The sequence below is a fragment of the Maylandia zebra genome, linkage group LG4 (genome assembly GCF_041146795.1).
Source record: "Maylandia zebra isolate NMK-2024a linkage group LG4, Mzebra_GT3a, whole genome shotgun sequence".
Lineage (NCBI taxonomy): Eukaryota > Metazoa > Chordata > Actinopteri > Cichliformes > Cichlidae > Maylandia > Maylandia zebra.
Genome location: NC_135170.1, coordinates 29312126 through 29330630, shown reverse-complemented (window position 1 = coordinate 29330630; position 18505 = coordinate 29312126). Strand labels below are relative to the sequence as shown.

Below are 18505 nucleotides of genomic sequence, written 5' to 3'. Positions count from 1 at the left end.
AGTCCAGACCAGATGCTCCTTTGCTTGGTTTCGGTATTTCAAAGCTGGCTTCAATAAGAACAGCACAGACAGGCAACAGTGTCTCATTTTGGCAAATACATATTAAATGTGGAAGAGCAGTGATCTGCTGTTCCACAATCCAGGAGGACTCATTGTTTGGCATTAAATCTTTCGCAACTGCTGGAGGTAATACAATGTATTATTTTGGCCATCTGTGGAGACTCATCTGAAGATAAAGAAGATTAGTTTGTCTCTAAACCATATCAGCCACTCAGGTATATTACTCTATCGCTCCTCTGTGTGCCACAAATGCAGCAGTGCCCAGACACAGTAGCTGTAAACTGTTTCCATTTGCTTTCCCACCTATACTTCGTGTCACCGGTCTAGCTGTAAGAAGTTGTTCCTGAAATGGATAGAAGCTGGTAGCTGTGGGATACCACATGAGCAGATGCTGTGAGGGTGTTGCACACTTTCTGAAAAGCCAGAAAACCTGCACCTTTTATTTCAGTTGGCAGAGTGTTTAAAAGGAGTGGTGTTTTGTTAACATCTGAAGCGTCTCTCAACTGTATGGAATGTAACTGTAAGTGAAATATTGATCTTCAGAATTCTAAGCATTTGTGTTGTCACCGTTTAATCATTAGCAACCATCTTCCTGAGTTTTCTGCCATTTTTTTCTTCGCCCACCCACACACATATTGTTTTTGCTCAAATATCAGTCTGATTTAAAGTTCTGCCTTCTGGGATGCGTCTGTTTTTCATTTTTATCCAAGACACACACACACACACACACACACACACACACACACACACACACACACACACACACACACACACACACACAGATATTATTCCATAAACACTAAAAAACATACACACAAAGTTCTAAAATCTTTATTTTCCAAAATCCACCCCTTTCTCTCTAATGTACAGCACTGTAAGATTTTTTTATTTTGTTTTTTGTCAATCCATCCATTTGTACAGTGTTTCCTGCTCTCTAGAGCTTTGGAGGGATACCCTGAATGGATGGTCATGTTAGCAGTTGCTCAACCTGTCACCCCTGAGAAGGCCTGGCTAATGTGACATTAGGATCTGAAAAGGCCTTAAAATTACATTATTAATTAAGTCATTGTCAACAAGGAGAAAAAAAACACACTGAAAAAATTTGTTTAAATATTCTCTTGTACTTTAAAAAAAAAAAATTTCGGCAAAAACCATGTAAACAAAAAACAAAATATAAAGCAAAGCATTTGTTCTTTCCCTGTATGAGCCTACGGTAACATAATCTACTCTCTTATATGATAGCAATTCTTTATGATACAGATAACGATAGCAACTCTGGTAAAATCTCTATAGTTACTCTAGGATTTCTACATATAATTTGCCTTCTCTAGATTCTTTATATTAAGAAAATGTTTCACTTCTTTAGGTCAGAGTTCCCACTGAGCGAGAGAAACAAACAAACATACAGTGAAGATTAAAGGCTGGCTGGTTCACTGAGTAGTGCGACTGGGGAGAATCATATTAGTATGGCGAGGGAGACCCGGTGGCTTTGCCTGTCCAAAAAAAAGGCTTGGGGGATCCTTCAACACAAACGTACATTGGATCACAAGCTCTAGTAGTACATGGCAGTTATAGGGTTTTCACGACAGATGGCACTGCTGTGTCACACACAACTACACGTGTAGCACAATGGGAAATGCATAGGATTTGCTCCATTACTGTAATTTAAGAGAACATGATTTGGTATGAGCACCGAGGGAAGGATGACTTGTGTGTGCGCTCCGAGTCCTCGTGAGATCTTGTCAAGAGTCCATTTTGGCGTAAGGAAGGGTGAATGTCAACAGATATTCAGGGTGGGAGGGGGAGACGGCACACTAGCATAAACAGCAATATGACATTTGATGTTGCACTTGTGACACTTATCCAAAACACTTCACTATGACGGCAATGTTTTGCTCAGTGGAAGTCATACAAAGGGTCTTCTGCTCCACTAAAGAGTGAAACAGCAATGTCATATGGCGCTGAAGCACCCTCTCTGCAGCGCAAGAGCAGCTATAAATGGAACGGCTCAGCCCACAGTCACAACATGTGGAGACTGACCATGAGCATCAAGCATCAAGGGCAGCACCGGGACAACCCAATATTTCAAATGACTCTTCGCTGACATATCAGAGTTGGCCCTTGGCTGTGTTGGAATACATAATACATCGTTACAGGTGTTTACAGTAGAGAATAGATAAAGCCATTGATACACTGGAAACACATCATAAACATAAACATATTGAATGTATTGCTTTAAATGTGAGACTTATCATAGTCCTTAATAAACCATAATGTGATCGCTCTCACCTGATTGTTTTTTTTCCCCAAAAAAATTATCACTAAAATTGACATGGGATCATAGAACATACACAAAAAAAGCTTAATATAAACACAATTTCCATTGCTTTTTAGGTAAATTAGTTTTAAGGTGCTTTTAATGTGGTTGCCATGGCACTGTGCTTTGTTCCCGCCCACGTGTGTGTGCAGACACTGCAAGAAGATGTCAATCAAATACTGGTTGAGCAGCCTCCCCACCTACTGTCATCCAAACTTTTTATCAAGCTCTGAAATCCCATCAAGTCTTCAAGTTATCCATTGTGTTTTCATTATGTGTGCGATGTTGTGCTTGTGACCGGGGGAGGGAGGAGGGGGAGGGGGGTTGCTTTCCCTGCTGCTCATCATCTCATGCTGAGATAACGCCAGAGAAAATCAAGGGCAACAGCGAGGTGACGAAAGCGGGGTGGAGGAAAAGAAGAACAGCAGTCATGAGGGGAAAGAAACTATGGCGTTTTGCAATATAAGACATCCATAGCAGCAGAAATGTTGTCATGCCGCCAGCTTGGCAAGAACATAATGTACAAGTTGCATTGCGTGAATGATGCACTGGGGCAAAAATCATTCTGAAGACAGATTTGCAAATTGAAAGAAAGTCAAGTTGACAGGTTGACCTTTTCTGGACTGTAATGACTGCTTAATCCTGGGGATACGGGAACGGAAAGAAATCTGGAGGGCTATGACTGTGGCTGTGACTCAGAAAGAAAAAGAGAGACGTGTTTTATTCGTAAGAGTTAAGGGCTGGGAAAACAGTATTTGGTTGAGGGCTGGAGGTGCAAAATGTTGTTAATGAGGTTTTAACACATGAGTATACTGTATGTAGTTATTGATTCACACTCTATCCACAAATAGCAGTCACTTTTATCCTTCATAAAAGCTCAAAGTTAAGTGGAGGTAATTCTCCAGACAGTTGCTTTAACAATTGCCGTATCCCAACTGCAACGTAACCTCAGCATTTGACCTCAGTTGATCCTTTAAGCGACTTCGCTGAAGACGCTGATCATTGAGAGTGGCACGTGCAGCCATCTGGATTGGGATCAGCTGCTTTAATGACCTATGATGACCTTTCATCAAACCTCCAAACCAATACGTTAAAAATCTTTTATAAGAGCATCAAGTAAAGGGACCTTATTTTGTGGCAACCACACTAAACATACATCTAGACTTGTCTATATTTGTTCTCTAATAAATTACACAATAATATTCATAATTCAAACCACGTTGACCCATGAAATGGCTATAAAAGCGGCCTCAGTTCACCAGTCACTGTCTGGAGGCCTGTCCTGCTCCTTGGGTAATTTTAAGAGGAGCAGAAAGAAGGCATGATGGGGGATCTTGGCCTTTTTTAAGAACAGCTCTTAGGCATAATGGCCTTTCGAGAGTTTGAAGTTGTGCACGCTTTCCATTTTAAGTCAGGCAGGCTGCATAGTTTGCGTGTGGCCTTTGTTGTATGGGTCACACTTAAGGAGGGCCTTGGATTTGGTAAAGGGACAGGGGTGGAGCTCAAATGGGAAGTGGGTCAAGTCTTTAGTAGGGGGAGAAAATGATAGGTGTGTGTGTGGCCCGCAGGGGCCCCGGAGCAGGCCTGAACAGTGCAGGGCCCAGGAATGGGGTCTGGATGAAGGTGGTTGTACCCACTGGGTGGCGCAACGCCAGTGGGTTAGTTGCCACTGTGCACAGAGTTGGCGGAGTGAGGGGGCTGGGCAGGAAGCCAGTTGTCAAACTCTTGGTCAGCTGCTTCTGCAAGGCCAGTTTGGTCTGGAGAAAACAGGAAGGGGAATGGCAAGAAGTGAGAGAAGAACACAGTGAGGACAGAACACGTTTACTGGACAAACATGTCTCCCAAAGCCATGGCCCTTTTTCCACACAGAGCTGCAGCAGAGTAGTACATGTTCTTACTAACAGACCTGGATTCCTGATGGCTTGAATCATTAGGCACCTCTAGTTAAAATCCATATTTTGTAATAACACTGCAAAAACAGCCAACATTAAAAATGTTTTCAAAGTTTAAGCACTGTTCATGTTATTAAGCTAAAAATTAATAGACTGTGCAATCTGCATGTGCAGCGGTGCAGTAACCTTTATACGTCATTACTTAGTAACAACCTTTGGCACTTATCATAACTTCCTCGGTCCTTGCAATATGCAACGCATGTTTAGGAACCCACTGATTTTCTATGATATTCAAGTCAGGGAATGGTAATTCCCATTTCAGAAGCTTTAAGTTGAATTTCTTTAGGTAGTCACAGTAGATTTTGAAGTACATTTTGGATTATTGTCCTAATGAAAAGGCCAGCGTCTTTCAGTTTTGCTCTCTTGGCAGACTGTATTAGATTTGTAGCCAGAATCTTCTGACATTTTATGGAATATTTTCTTCTGTTTATCCATGGCTTGTGCCACTGGCTGTCACAAAACCTCAAAGCAGAATATTTCCATCCTTGTTCTTAAGCCTTGGCATTGCTTTTAGTATTTCATCAAATGCTGCTCCTTTATTTACCCTTCCAAAGACATCCTTGGGTAATTGCGGCATAAGGGCCCCTCTTTTCCCTTATCTGTCTACAGCACATCCAAAAAACAACCTCTGGCTTATCCAGATGTTGCTTTTCATACTTTAAATAATGAACTTTGTGATATGGGTGTAGGTGAGGTTTTGTTTTTTTGACTCCTATATGTAGGTCCTTTTATTCATGACTGCTGCACACTGCAGTGTGCACTGCCATTTATGTGTCAGCTAAATCTTCCTGCAGCTCCTTTACAGCCATTTGCAGGGTTTTGCTATGCCTAAGATTTATCTGAATGTTTTCTTCTTCCCGTCCGATCCAAAGTTCTCCTCAACTGTCATTTTTAAAATTTACATTTCAGACAAGAAAACTTGCAAGCTGGAAGTGCTCTGACATCGCTTTACAGTCCCTGTATTTGCTTCATTTTAACTTCACTTTTTTTTTTTTTTTTTTTTTTACTTCATAGCAGTCCCCAGGTTGTGAATTTTGATGAATCACAGAGTTTATTAAAGTCTGAAAGGACATTTTTGACCTGCTTCAGAGTCAGTTGAAGTTCAGAGACATCTGCACAAGTATGTTCAAAATAAAATAATAATAACAGTGCGTTAACGAGTGAAAAATGCTCATTTTTAATGTGTTTTTGCAGAGGGGGTTTTTTGTTGTTGCTTTTTTACTTATTTTCATTTTGAAAATCAACAAAATATTAAATTATTCAGAGGTGCCTAACTTCCATAGATCTGTACACAACAGCTGAAATCTAGGACCACAGCATGGATGCACTTCAGCCTTTTTCATCAGGACAAGGGTTAAGCTGGAGGCTGTAACGCTAAAGCTCTCCAATATTAAAGGGATAGTTCTGATTTATTTTTTTTCTTAATCAATGGTCAATTGCTTTAATCACTGGCCATGATATAGCTTGAATGAGAAATCATTTACACATTTAAATACAAAAAAATAGTTTAAAACAATTTTTAAAGAAGTAAGAATGTAATATTTAGAAAATGCAAATAAAACTGATCATAAATAAATTTAGAAATTTACACAAGATGTTGCATAAATTGTAGGCAATTAAAAAAGAAAAACCTGAAACAGTCTCAAGATAAGAAACATTTAAGTCTCTGTCATGATACCAACTTTAATCACTTTAATTTCAGAACATGCTTCATCCATCATTTTGGTATGATGGCTACAATTACTGCAATATTAATGAGTCTTGGCGATAAGGAACACTGTAATCGATGAAATGAAATAACCAAAAAGCATACGTTGCCATAGTGATATTATCCTGTGAATAAGGAGCAATAGCGAAAACACAGGGTTAACTTTGAAGATACCTGGATAAGCCCAATATAGCTATATAGCACTGGCCACATGGGGAGCCATATTATTTAGTGGCATCTGCTATATTGGTATCACCATTAGCTAGTTAAAAAAGTAGCACCTCATGTAAACCATGGAAACAAATCTAAAAAAAAAAAAAAAAATCAGAACAATCCCTTTAATGCAAACATGACTTCTTTGTGAGATCTGCTAAGTCCCCTGCCCATGGCCAGGCCTAAAGTTCAGCCAGCTGCAAGTCTCGCCTTCCAATCCAACCCCAGTCTCAGGCTCTCCTGCCACTGACCTGCGAGGAGAGGGAGGTGAGGTTGTACTGGCTGAATGCTTTCTTCATGGCAGACACAGCCACGCCTGCATAGCCACTCCATCTCACGTTCTGTAGGATGGAGGAGGGGGATGAGGAGAAGGAGAGATGGGGAGGTGTATACATGACAGGAGCAGAGAAATGATTAATCTGGAGTGCTGATTCAGGCTGCTGTTGTCAGAGCTGGTCAGTGGGGACTATTTTAGACCTGTCTCAGGGGTAGGGGACTTACTGAGTACAAAAGTATGCTTAACCTCTATGACAGTTGCAGGCACACAAGCATGCTGCCTCACCAAAACACTGAAGTCCCTGAGTGAACCCTGTGTAAAGTGATCTGCATGTTTGCAGTTTTCATTGAATGTTTGTCTGGGCCTGGGTCAAATCAGTTAACTGTTACAGAGAAAAATTAAAACTGTTGTTTAAAAATGCATTAGTTTACAAGCTAGACTGAAATTATTCCAGTTTTGGGAAGAACATCCAAGCATATCTGCTGTAAGAAAAGGCAATTATGCTTTGTTTGTTTTCCTTGAGTGTGTGTATGTGTGCATATTTGCATGACAGTGTTTTGTTTGCCTGTGTCTTTATGCTGAGACTTACCGCTAAGCTGGAGCTTGGCTGGCTCTTGCTGTGGGGGGTAAATTTGGGTTTGGGCGGTTTTCCGGCCAGCCTATCCTTGTGCCTTCTGCTATTCATGTGCTGCTGAGACCAGCGGAAATACCATTAGCAAGCTAACAAGAATCTGTTGTACCACAGTGGAACAACTTCAAGTGTTATCTGCTGAATTAATAATGGATAGGCATTGAGTACGACTGAAGTGAAGAGAAATTACATCACATTACTTTCTACCTCTGCCGCGCTCCTTCTCTGTCTCCAGTAGTTAAAGGGTACGTCCTCATGGGATAGAGGTTTATATAAGACTGGTGAAATGCATTTAAGGCTAAAGCAGTCTGGGTGCTGACACATGACAACATATCCTGCATCTTTTCCACTCCAGCATATACAGTCCCACGACACAGATGTAGCAGTAAATGAACATCAAACGCAGAGAAATTCAATCTCAGCCCGGTTTGATGTTGGTATAACCAGAGCAAATAGAGAAAGCTTTTGCAATAATGAGAGGTAAATAATTGCTCAATGAGGAGTTAGTTAAAGCATCAGATGGTATCTGTGTAAAAATAACAGCTTGAATGTATTCTGCACTTACAACCTCCTTTCAATTGCTTGATTCATGCATCCGTAAATGAAGCAGCTTTGATTTAAGTTTGCAGATTTCCCCCATCAAGGTGACGTTAAAATTGTCTCCCGGATCGAGTAATGTCTTTAAAATCTCATTATTCATATTTATCACTTTAATGCACATCATTTTTTTTTTAGCTTTTATAACTGTGACATTACAGGGCAATGTGATTTAAGTTCAATATGCAATATTAAACCCTCGGTGTCTGGGGTAATTGTGTGTGCAGACACTTTTGTTTTCTAATTAATTCTGTGGCCACATCATCTGTCTGTGAATGTGAAGTAATTATACAGTATGCAACATTTTATCCGAGTGGCATGATTGGGCTAGAGTGCTTTTCCCTGCAGAGTCAATAGCACTCTTATGTCCTTTTGAACAAAATCCTACCAGGTTAGCAAGATTCTCACTTAGTATGCATTGAGAAACCTGCAGGACTTTCCCAAGCCCATGTTTCCCTCCTCATATTTCATTTTATACCACACAAGAAGGATAAATAAGTCTGAGAGTGTTAGATCTTGAATTTTGTCCCCCTGCCCTCCTACATAACAGCAGAAACCTGTGATGCCCTTTGTGGTGCTCGTGTTAAATACGTTTCTTTTTATTTATGCCAACTCTTATGCGATGTGAACAGTACCTCCTTTACAGGGCAAAAGGTGTAAATGATACATTAGTAATTATTTTACCTGACTCAGTTGGGTCTCAGAATTCACAAAGATCTCACACACTTCACACTGGAAGTTCTTGCTGGGAACTCCAACGCTGCCTTTGCTGCCCAGCCGCTTACTCTTGCAGCCTGCACGAGCTGCCACCACTTTGCCCCTGCGTCGTGGCAGAACACTGTGACCCTCCAGCATCAGTTTGTGCTTTGTACCTAGTATAGACAGCAGAGAGTTGGCAGGTAGGTTGTAGTGTGAGTATATAATTTGGTAACACTGAACCAAATGTTGAAAATGTGAAAAAAGATTTCAGAACATTTCTGTTTTCAAGAAAAAAAGTGCAAGCCTCAAGGTCACACATCACGCTCTTACCGCTGTTATGTGCTTCCAGTTGGGAGATTGAGTTTACTGTGACTTTACAAACAGGACAATGGAGGTGAGCTTTGCTCTTCTTGGGGTCTTTGTCATCATCTGTACCAGGCACCCCATTTGTGCTCGATGTGTTGGCACGAATGCCTGACTCATTGGTTGATCCCACAGCATCTGGGACTTCAGGGGCACTGGTGTCTGAAGCTGTCTCAGAGAGCTGTGAAGAAGGCGAAATCTGAGGGGGGGAAAGAGTGACCAGCTCCATAGAAGAAACCTCAGATACAGGTGTCAGCATAACCGAGCTCTTGGGATTCTCCTCGGGCTTCACCTCCAGGTTGGCTGATTCTAGATCAGACTGAAGACCTGTAAAAACATTAAGAACGGAAAGAGAACAATAGCTGACTATTATTATTTAACAGTATTCAACAAATACAGTTTAATCCCTCTGAGCTCAGTGGAGAGATTGTTTTTTGTTCACATTAGCTTGAAGCAATTGGCCAAAAAGAACAAATATCACTGATGGTTCGTCATGAACATGTTGCATCACTAGTTATTATTTTGCTTGACATCACTACTACATAATTCACTGAAATTCATTGACATTGGTAGCCTATTACTGTGTGGACACCCTTTAACAAATAAATAGAAGTTTATTTCAATTTTAATGCCTTGTTTATTTCTTCCTCTATGTCTAAAGTACAGTGTATGTGACATTTAGAGGTCTAATTGGTTAGAACCTACCCATACACTCCTATGAAGCCTAAAAAGTGGAAATGTAATTACTTGTTAAACTTGTAATGAATAGTTGCATTTGCAAAGTATCATTTCCTGGGCTGACTACAAGCTGTTTGATCAGAATTAATATAATCTCTACAGAGCATGATACTGCCTGAAAAACAATCAGACGCGCACAAAACCTAACATACAACGAACAGGAATATACAGTCACCAGATGAAAATCTTCAAAGAAACATTTTTTTCATGATAAAGTGATGAAAGCCAGGTTAATAGAACCTATCATGTGGTAGCCTTGAGGAATTCTCTGATATAGTATCAGCTTTTGTTTTAAATCATGTGGAACAGACTGGATTACACTTGGCTTAGGTGAGTAAATGCCATCAGCCTCCTCCCATTCTTCTTTCTCTCTTTCCCCTTTTTCGTTCTCCCTCTCCATTCAAATATCAAGTGGACCTGGAGTCTTAGTCAAAATAAACAAACCCATCGACTGCTGGCCCCATAAGTAACTGGAGTTCCATTACACGTCTCCCCTTCACCCCATGGCCCTCCCGAGGGAGTCACGCACTTCACCCCAGAGCACTGTGTGCTACGCTCAATGAATATCTCCATTTTCATTTGGAGAGTGTTCATTCTTTCTTTCTCTCTCTCTCTCACACACACACACACCACCCTCCGTGCAACTGCGCTCCATTGATTTTTCCTTTTTACGTCCCAGAGTAAATTCATCATTGGAGATAAGGGTCTTCCTTTCTCATTACTACTAAAGAAAAAGAAACTATATAGAAGCAAGATTAAACAGTCCCCTTGGTGTAATGAGAGTGACCCTTGAGGGATCTGAGCTCCTCTTGAGGGGGGTGGGGGCAGGTATGATCCTGAGTGTTGGTGAAAGACTGGGCCACCTGAGAAGTCTCTAGAGGGGAGTGATACTGATCAGTGGATTAAGCAGAGGAAGACATGGAGGTTGGTGGGAATCAAAGCCCTCAAAAATCCAAGGATTTAGATCATGAGGTACCTCACTCTGTGCTGCTGGATGAATATCAAATACCCCTGCTGAGTTTCGGCAGGGGTAAGATCTCCATTTTTAGAAACACTACATTTCAACAGCTAAGAAAACCTTTACTCTTCCACCATTAGCGCTGAAATAAGTCTAGAATTCATGCAATTATTCAACATGAAACTGGTGCCCATTTTGGTAATTTATTAAGACAAACTAACTATATTTCTGGCACCTAAAGAATAAAATGCTGAAGAAGTCGAATTTAACAAATTAAATATTTAGATCCAGATTTGACTAGGGGGTGGCATGGTGGGACAGTAGTTAGTATTACCCTCTCACAGCAAGACTAATGTAGGTTTGAAGAATCTTGTCTCTATCTGAAGTTTGCATGTTCCCTGTGTGGGTTTGTGCCAGGTTCCTTCTACAGCATAGTGAAATTTATGATTGATTAATTAGTGACTGTTTGTAGGTGTGGAATAGAGCATACTATAATTAGCATCTTTGTGTTAGCCCCATGAGTGAATCTGTGAATCTGTCCAATGTGCATCTAATAATAGGTGGATGTGCCAAATGGTACCTGTAACAATTTTGATGAGCAGTATTTCCTTATATTAATGCCATGACTTTGCCACGCATCCAAAAATGCCTTTTGTGTCTCATTGTCATTTGTCCCATTTGTCCTCTGACTGTTTACATTATAAGCAGAGACCAAAACTAGCAAAATATCAGATCAAAGGCGGGCTCTTAGCAGGCCTTCTGTGGAGCAGAACTACAGAGCAGCAAATTATGGATCACTGATATGCAGGTAATCATCATATTTCTTTAATCTGAATAGGACTTAATCTATTAAATAGTTAATCTTTTGACAGTCTAGTTTAATAAAACAGGTTTTAATAGCTTTTAGATCTCTCAATTCAGCAGACTGATCCGCTGAGAACTTTAACCACTGCCAAAATAACAAAAAAATATGGACACTGGCGTCATTAAACACAAATTCTCTTACACATACAAGCGCCGAGCACTTGATTTAGCAGGCAAGTGCTGATTCAAGGCAGCTTCAGAGCATAAACAACTTCTCTGGGGAAAACTCTTGCCTTTAAATCATCATTACTGGTGACAGACATAGTCCCAGCAAAGACAGGTTCAACAGTGGAGTCAATCAAAGCCAAAGGTGATTGATGCTTGTCATGATTGATGCCGGCTCTCTGTCTCTTAGCACCAGGCTGGTGCTCTCTTCACTTGCTCAGTCGCTGCCCTTTGTTAGGATAGGACATGGTTTATAAGCATCGATTAGTGCCCTTTGTACAACTCCCTGTCCTTTCTGAATGTATGGACTGTTGAGGTTCCCTCCAAGAAAGGATAGTTTGTTTTAAAGTGAAAGAAATTTAAATTTTTGTAAGCAAGAAGAGCACTTTTGATCATTTGAAGTCATGAAAAGAAATCCACATTTTGACAAAATACATTTTCCTAAGAGTTTATAGATATGTTTTTCATACATTTTTCTTTTTAATACTTGTTTTGTAAATGATAAACTGGCTCGAAATGCCCTCAAGCCATGATCCAGTTGGATATGTTTTTGGCCTTATCCGTGCATAAAGAGATTTCTATGGATTCTATGAATCTTTTAATGTTATGTGATAATGAAATCCTCACTGAAATTCAAGCTCTCTCTTTCGCACAGAGGTGAATCCCTGTCCATCTTTACATTTGAAAGATTCAGCCTCTCTGTGATGCGCTCTTTTGAATAGGCAATCACATTACTTAACACAAATGGCTGTGTGAAGTTCTACAAGGCGTCTTTTGTTAGCATCACACATTTTTTTTTTTTTTCAATTTTCATTGCTCCTGACTAAACTTCAGCTGTTTTTATGAAATCTAATATTTTTGCTTTTAAAAGACTGGGACATTCTGTTTTTAATCAACATTTCAAAGCACTTTTTGAAAGCAAAGTTGTACAACATTTGTCACTGCACCTCTAAACAACAAATATAAGTTCATTCTACAGAATAACATTGTTTGCCACTGCCTTCCTAACTGCACTGTTTTCTGAACTCACACAATTATGGCTAGATTTACACAATGAAATCACAACACTGTGGCTCGGGTTAAAAGCAGTACTTCATTATCCTCAGAAGACCTTTGTCATCATGGTTACAATAATTACCAACTAGATGAGGTGGTCAGACTTTAAAGAAACCAACATGTTGTGGGATGGTTACCGAAACATGCATTTATGTCTCACCCTGCTATACTGTTATGAATGCATGTGTCCTGCTATTATTGGTTCTCTTATTTGTGCTGTGAAAAGGCTTAAACTTTAATTACCCACACCACTCCATGGTGGCAATTCTCCAAATTTTCTTGGAAAACATCTTGTGTTTAATATACGCTTTGAACCCCATCCAGTGCTGATGTCGAGAGGTGGCGCACGAGTAGTAAATGTCTACGGTGTCTAAATGTGCATATAGGCATTTTCTAATGAGGTTGAGGAGGCTGACCTTGTGGGTTGAGAAGAAATCTGTTTACTCTGAGCCAGGGAGCCAGAGTGCTAAGAATAGCAGACAGGTGTGTTATTGGCTCCTGATGGCACACAATGTGGGCATTAGCCTCAGACAGCTCCTCACCAGCCTTTACTTTCATGGCAGATATAACTCATTTCATAGAGTGTTAATTTGTAGCACTATTCCATTACAGTTTGGCATTGTGGTGCATGCCAGCACTGGCTCGCACTGCTGCATTTCAATTTCACATTAGGCCAATCACACAATTGGGCTTATTAAAGAGTGTTCCTCCTCACAAAATTGCTTTAGAACTGCAAAATTATTCACAGCATAAAAACTAGCATTGACTTATGTACTTTCTCTCTTCACTGACCCCCTCCTCCATGTTCTTTCTCTTTCTCGTATTCTTTCCCTTTTCCCTCAGTGTTCTTCATTCATTTCATCTTATCTTTCATTTCCCACTCATCATCTCATTTCGTCTCTGCTGTTGCATTCCTCTTTCAGAGCTCTCCTTTGCAACAGCGGAATATTAAAATGATATTTGATGAGAGCGTTATCAGGCTTCTACTCTTTTGTCCACTTTCTCCTTTCTGAAGGAGACTCAAAAAGTGCTCCAGGCAAAAAAAAAAAGTGTGTGTGTATGTGTGTTCATGTGCATGTGGACATGTCTGTCAGATGGGATGAAGTGGAAAAAGTCTCTTTCCAACCCCAGCACCTTCATATCTCGTCTCTGATTTTCCATCTAGCATCCAAGAGTATTTTGAATTTCTGCCTAGACAGTGATCTTCTCTAGGGGAGGAAAGTAAAAATCTAAAAGACAGAGGGGGGAAAAGTGTTCTGGCTCTTCTCCATTCCCATCAGCTGTGATGGATAAATGAAAAGTGTGGACCTAGACAAGAGCAACATGAGATGGTAATGGGCTCACTCTGCAGTCAAAATGCCACCGGAGCAATTCATGCTCTCTGAGGTAAAGTTGCAGCTGTGCGGTGAGAAAAAGTCAACATTCATTTTCTGTTGAAAGAAAACCAATGCACTTCTATTCCTTTATCACAAGTTAAAATGTCTATATTTACACTGCCAGTGTGAAAACATTTGAACTTTTTGTAAAAGAAGATAAGTGCCTTTGATGTCTTCTAACTTTATTTTCTATTTGACAGCCCATTAAATGAATGCTCTCACCACAATCTGGAACCCTCTCAATTCTGGACAAGCAATATATGGTTTTCTTTTCATGCTGCACAGATACACCAATTCTGGTTCTGTAACTACCCTCTGCATCTAACTGAGATTGAGAGAAGAGAGCATAGAGTAACTGAGGTGAAGTCAAGCAGTCGAGGCAAAGGGGGTAAAAATGGCCCCAGTAAGGCTTTGATCGATCCCAGTCTGCCCCTGAATTTTCACAGCATTTCTTTATCCCAGATTTTTCCCCATTCCCATAGCATCTGAGCCTTCCATCCATCACAAGGCACAAAGACAGAGGACCAGTTCAGAAAAGTTCTAGGGGAAAAAATGTGAGTTACAATTTCAGAGGTCTGAATTTATAGTGGGGATAGGAGGCCAAGAGGATGAGGGATAAGGTGTACAGAAGATATAATCTCAAAGTGTAACACACTGGAGCTGAGAGAAAGGGATAAAGGTGGCCAAGATATGGAGGGGGATGGAAACTGTCAATAATGTGAGAAGCAGATTGGTTGATGGGGTTTAGAAAGATGCAATGGAGCAGAAGAGGAGTTAGAGGAATCAAAGAGTGATAGAGTGATATCAAGAAGGTGGAGAGGATTGGAGAAGGATCGGTTACAAATAGCACACTCTTGCAGATGCCTTTGTCCCATCTTTCTGCCACTATACCTACTTGTTCCCTCCTCTAAGCAAGTATCCATAAGTGTGGGAAGGGCTGCCTCAGATGTAGATGTCTTGCTTATGTCCCGCTCTCGTTCCCGGTCTCTGTCTCGGTCTCGGTCTCGCCCTGTGGATGAGGACTCCCCAGCTCGTCGCTGCCTGTTTTTCTGGGCCTCCATGGCTTTGAGTTTACGCGCGTGCTTGTGACCTTTATAGTGGGCCTCTGCTTGGTTCTGTGGGAATATGAGACAAAAACAGGGAAAAAAGGAAAATCAGAAATTACTTCATGAATAATCTGCTAGAAAGACTGGAGTTCGCGTGCAATAACTGTTAAAATGCACGCCTGGAATATTCACTCTCTCACAGGCATACGCGGGCGGCAAAGAGTAGAGTCTGTTTCTACCTGATAACAGTGCTGGCACGTTGGGAGGCCAGAGGTATAATTGCATGTGCAATATGCAACAAGAGAGAGGATTCCATCTCTACAACTAGCCTAAAAATGCTAACTGTGAGAATCAGCCTCTGCAAAACCTGGACGCATCTCGCAGTAATGTCACACACATCTGAGCGCTCGTGAGCACGCACAAACCCACAAATACGGATCAGACTCAAAACACATTCTGACTGACTGCGCTGCAGCAATAAACACGCAAGTTTCTCTCCGGGCGGATTTACCTTCCCATTTGCATCACTCTCACGACCTCGGTTCAATCCCAGAACAAAGCCCCTGTTGTCAGAGTAAGCATGGATACATACGAAAAGAAAAGAAATCAATAAAGAGATCACTCATTAAAAGAGAAGATAAATTCTCTTCAGAGCGTAGTCTGGATAGAACGTAGGTACAGAAGGGAAGATTTCAGACCCATAATGAGAGAAAATCACAAATAACATACATGAATTGGAATTTACACAAATTAAATACAAATCACAAAAACACCTATTTTTTTAAAAAATGCGAACATTTCCAAACACACTTTTTTGTAGCACGGTATGATGCAGCTGTTTCTCAAACACATCAAAGTTTATTCTTAAGCTTCTAATTTAACACTTCCTGAAGAAACAACTCATGCAAATCCTCAGGTACTAAACAACTTGCATGAAAAGAGAGCTGACATTTATCTGAAGGACTCCTTAGTGAGAAATAAATACATGCAACAAGAAGATATGAGACTTGTAATCTCATTAAGGCCTTTTCAATAGGATCAAAATGCTGATTTAACCGATTACCTGAGAATGAACAATAGATTAGTCCTAAGCCAGCAGTTCCTAACCTTTTTCATCTGATGTATCCCACAGGCCTCTCAGATGGAATCAAGTACCCCTTTGCCACCAACTGTTATTAACATATATAAGTGGATATTGTTAAAGTGTTTTTCCATCCAGCAGAACAAGCAATGTTATTTCAGTTGGATTTAAGCTAATTATTAACCCAACTAAGATATATACACTCCCGGTCATTTAATTTCATTTGCTTGTTAACACAAATATCTAATCAGCCAATAACATGGCAGCAACTCCGTGCATTTAGACAAGTAGACATGATTAAGATGACCTGGAGAAAATTTAAATTGAGCATCAGGACAGTTAAAAAATTATTTAAGTGACTTCAAAAGTGGCATGGCCAGGTTGTTGTTCCCAGACATGCTGTATTTCCGAAAATGCTAATCTACCGGCATTTTCCCACACAACCAGCTGTGGGGTTTACAAAGAATGGTCAGAACTGCAGTTCTCGGTGCAAAAATGTCTCGTGGATACCAGAGGTCAGACTAGAAAGGACAGACTGCTTTGAAAGCAACAGTAACTCAAATAACACTCCTGATAACTAAAGAAAGCATAACAGCATGAGCGAATGCATAGCATGTTCAACCTTGAAGATGAGCTATAACAGCAGAAGACCATACTGGGTGTCACTTCTGAGGTTTCATTTTGCATGGGCTCACCAAAATGGGATAATAGAAGATTACAAAAATATCGCCTGGTCTGACGACTCTCTATATCTGCTGCTACATTTGGAAGGCAGGGGCAGAACTGGCATAAACTATATGAAAACATGGATGCGTCCTGCCTTGTATCAGTGGCTTAGGCTTCTGCTGGTGGTGTCGTGCATTATTTACACGCAAATGTCTATGAATCCTCTTGCTGATCATACTGACCTTTTAATTACCACAGCGTTCCCATCTATTGATGGCTGCTTTGAGCAGGATAACACGCCATGTCAAACGGCCTCCTCAGTTTCCAGATCTTAATCCAACAGAGCACCTTTGGGATGAGAGGGAACAGGAGATTCCCAACATAGATGTGTAGCTGACAAATTTGCAGCAACTGTCAGTATGCGCCCAAATCTCTGAGGAATGTTTACAGCATCTTGTTGAATCTGTGCTACGATGAATTAAAGGCAGTTATGAGACAAAATGTGGTCTAACCCAGTATTCGGAAGCTGTACCTAATAAAGCATCTGGTGAGTGTTTGTTTTTCCAAGTTATCCATTACGTTTGGCTTTTTCAACAATGTATCACTTTTAAAGATTTCAAGTCTTTACAGTTATTCTTAGCTACGTATTTCTTCCAAACAAATCTTTACCTGGATTAGCTGGATTAGCAATTACATGGATACCATCAACTGTTAATCAATAAATTCCAGTGGACCGTTTCCATCATTGACCTCTATTTTTCCCTGCTACTCTATTTAACATCTTTGTTTAACAAGATATTTGAACTGTTTATGCATCCTCTTAATTTGAACTGCTTTGGTTTTAGTCCTACTTTCAATCATTTATTAATTTTTTTTGACCAATGCTTTTTTTGTTTATTCATTTATGCATTCCTTTTGGCTGTCTGTTTCAACTGCTTATTCATTAATTTTAATGAACAGTAACTTTTGTTCTCCAGCCTGTTCAGGTCCACTCAGTTCTTTAATTAAAATTATAATTTCAGTTTTATACTTTTATTTTATTTATTTATTTTGTTGGATTAGTTGAACAAATCTTTGCATATACCCTGTGGCAACAAAACTCCCCCTGGGATATTTCTACCACTGATTGCGAGTCACTGCCATAAGCAATAATTAAGTTTACTGCTTATGCAGTATCGTGGCAGAGATATAAGGTCAGTGGCACACACATACACAACCACTACCAGCCTACAGTAAACAACAGAAGTTGGACTATAGAGCGTTAACCATGTATGCGTAGCCACCATAACATGTCCGTCAAAAGATCTGTAAAAGGAACTCAAATACCTCAGCACGTTGTCTGACTGATTTGCAGTGAAAAGGCTTCAGTGCTTGGCTTCACAGCTTGATTTGACGAATTCTGCTGGTGAGCCCTCCACCATTTGCTTCTCCATCCAACTGAGACTCAGTGGAGGCTTGAAGGACAAGGTGTGAAATGAGCTTTGGTTTTCACCACCCCAGCAGCGAGACTACAGGGAGATACAGTTTCTTCAAAGAGATTCAAAAATGTCCCGTGATTAAGAAATCGCTGCGATAAAAGGAAACACAAGGCTATATTCTGCCAGACATATGTTGTGGGGGTGTGAAAAGTGCCCCATCCCATAGCTCTGAAATACTGCGAAATTGTCTCATCCAATAATGACTTTCTTGTAGGAAAGGAAACTGACAAACAAGTGAAGTTGTTTTGCCAGTTGGTTTG

At 40.4% G+C, this 18505-nt stretch overlaps 1 protein-coding gene across 3 annotated transcripts in view; it reads right to left on the bottom strand.

The window, feature by feature from the left end:
- Positions 1-875: 875 nt before the first annotated feature.
- Positions 876-18505, bottom strand: part of znf385c (zinc finger protein 385C) — a 146939-nt gene continuing 129309 nt past the window's right edge. For all 3 annotated transcript variants that reach the window (XM_004552296.5, XM_004552297.4, XM_014408054.3), the window contains 6 exons: positions 14870-15089; positions 8785-9144; positions 8440-8627; positions 7117-7215; positions 6502-6591; positions 876-4134 (listed from right to left, as the gene is read on the bottom strand). In XM_004552296.5, coding sequence (XP_004552353.3) covers positions 3904-4134; positions 6502-6591; positions 7117-7215; positions 8440-8627; positions 8785-9144; positions 14870-15089 — 1188 coding nt within the window. In that variant the 3' untranslated portion in view covers positions 876-3903. The remainder of the gene's footprint in view (positions 4135-6501; positions 6592-7116; positions 7216-8439; positions 8628-8784; positions 9145-14869; positions 15090-18505) is intronic.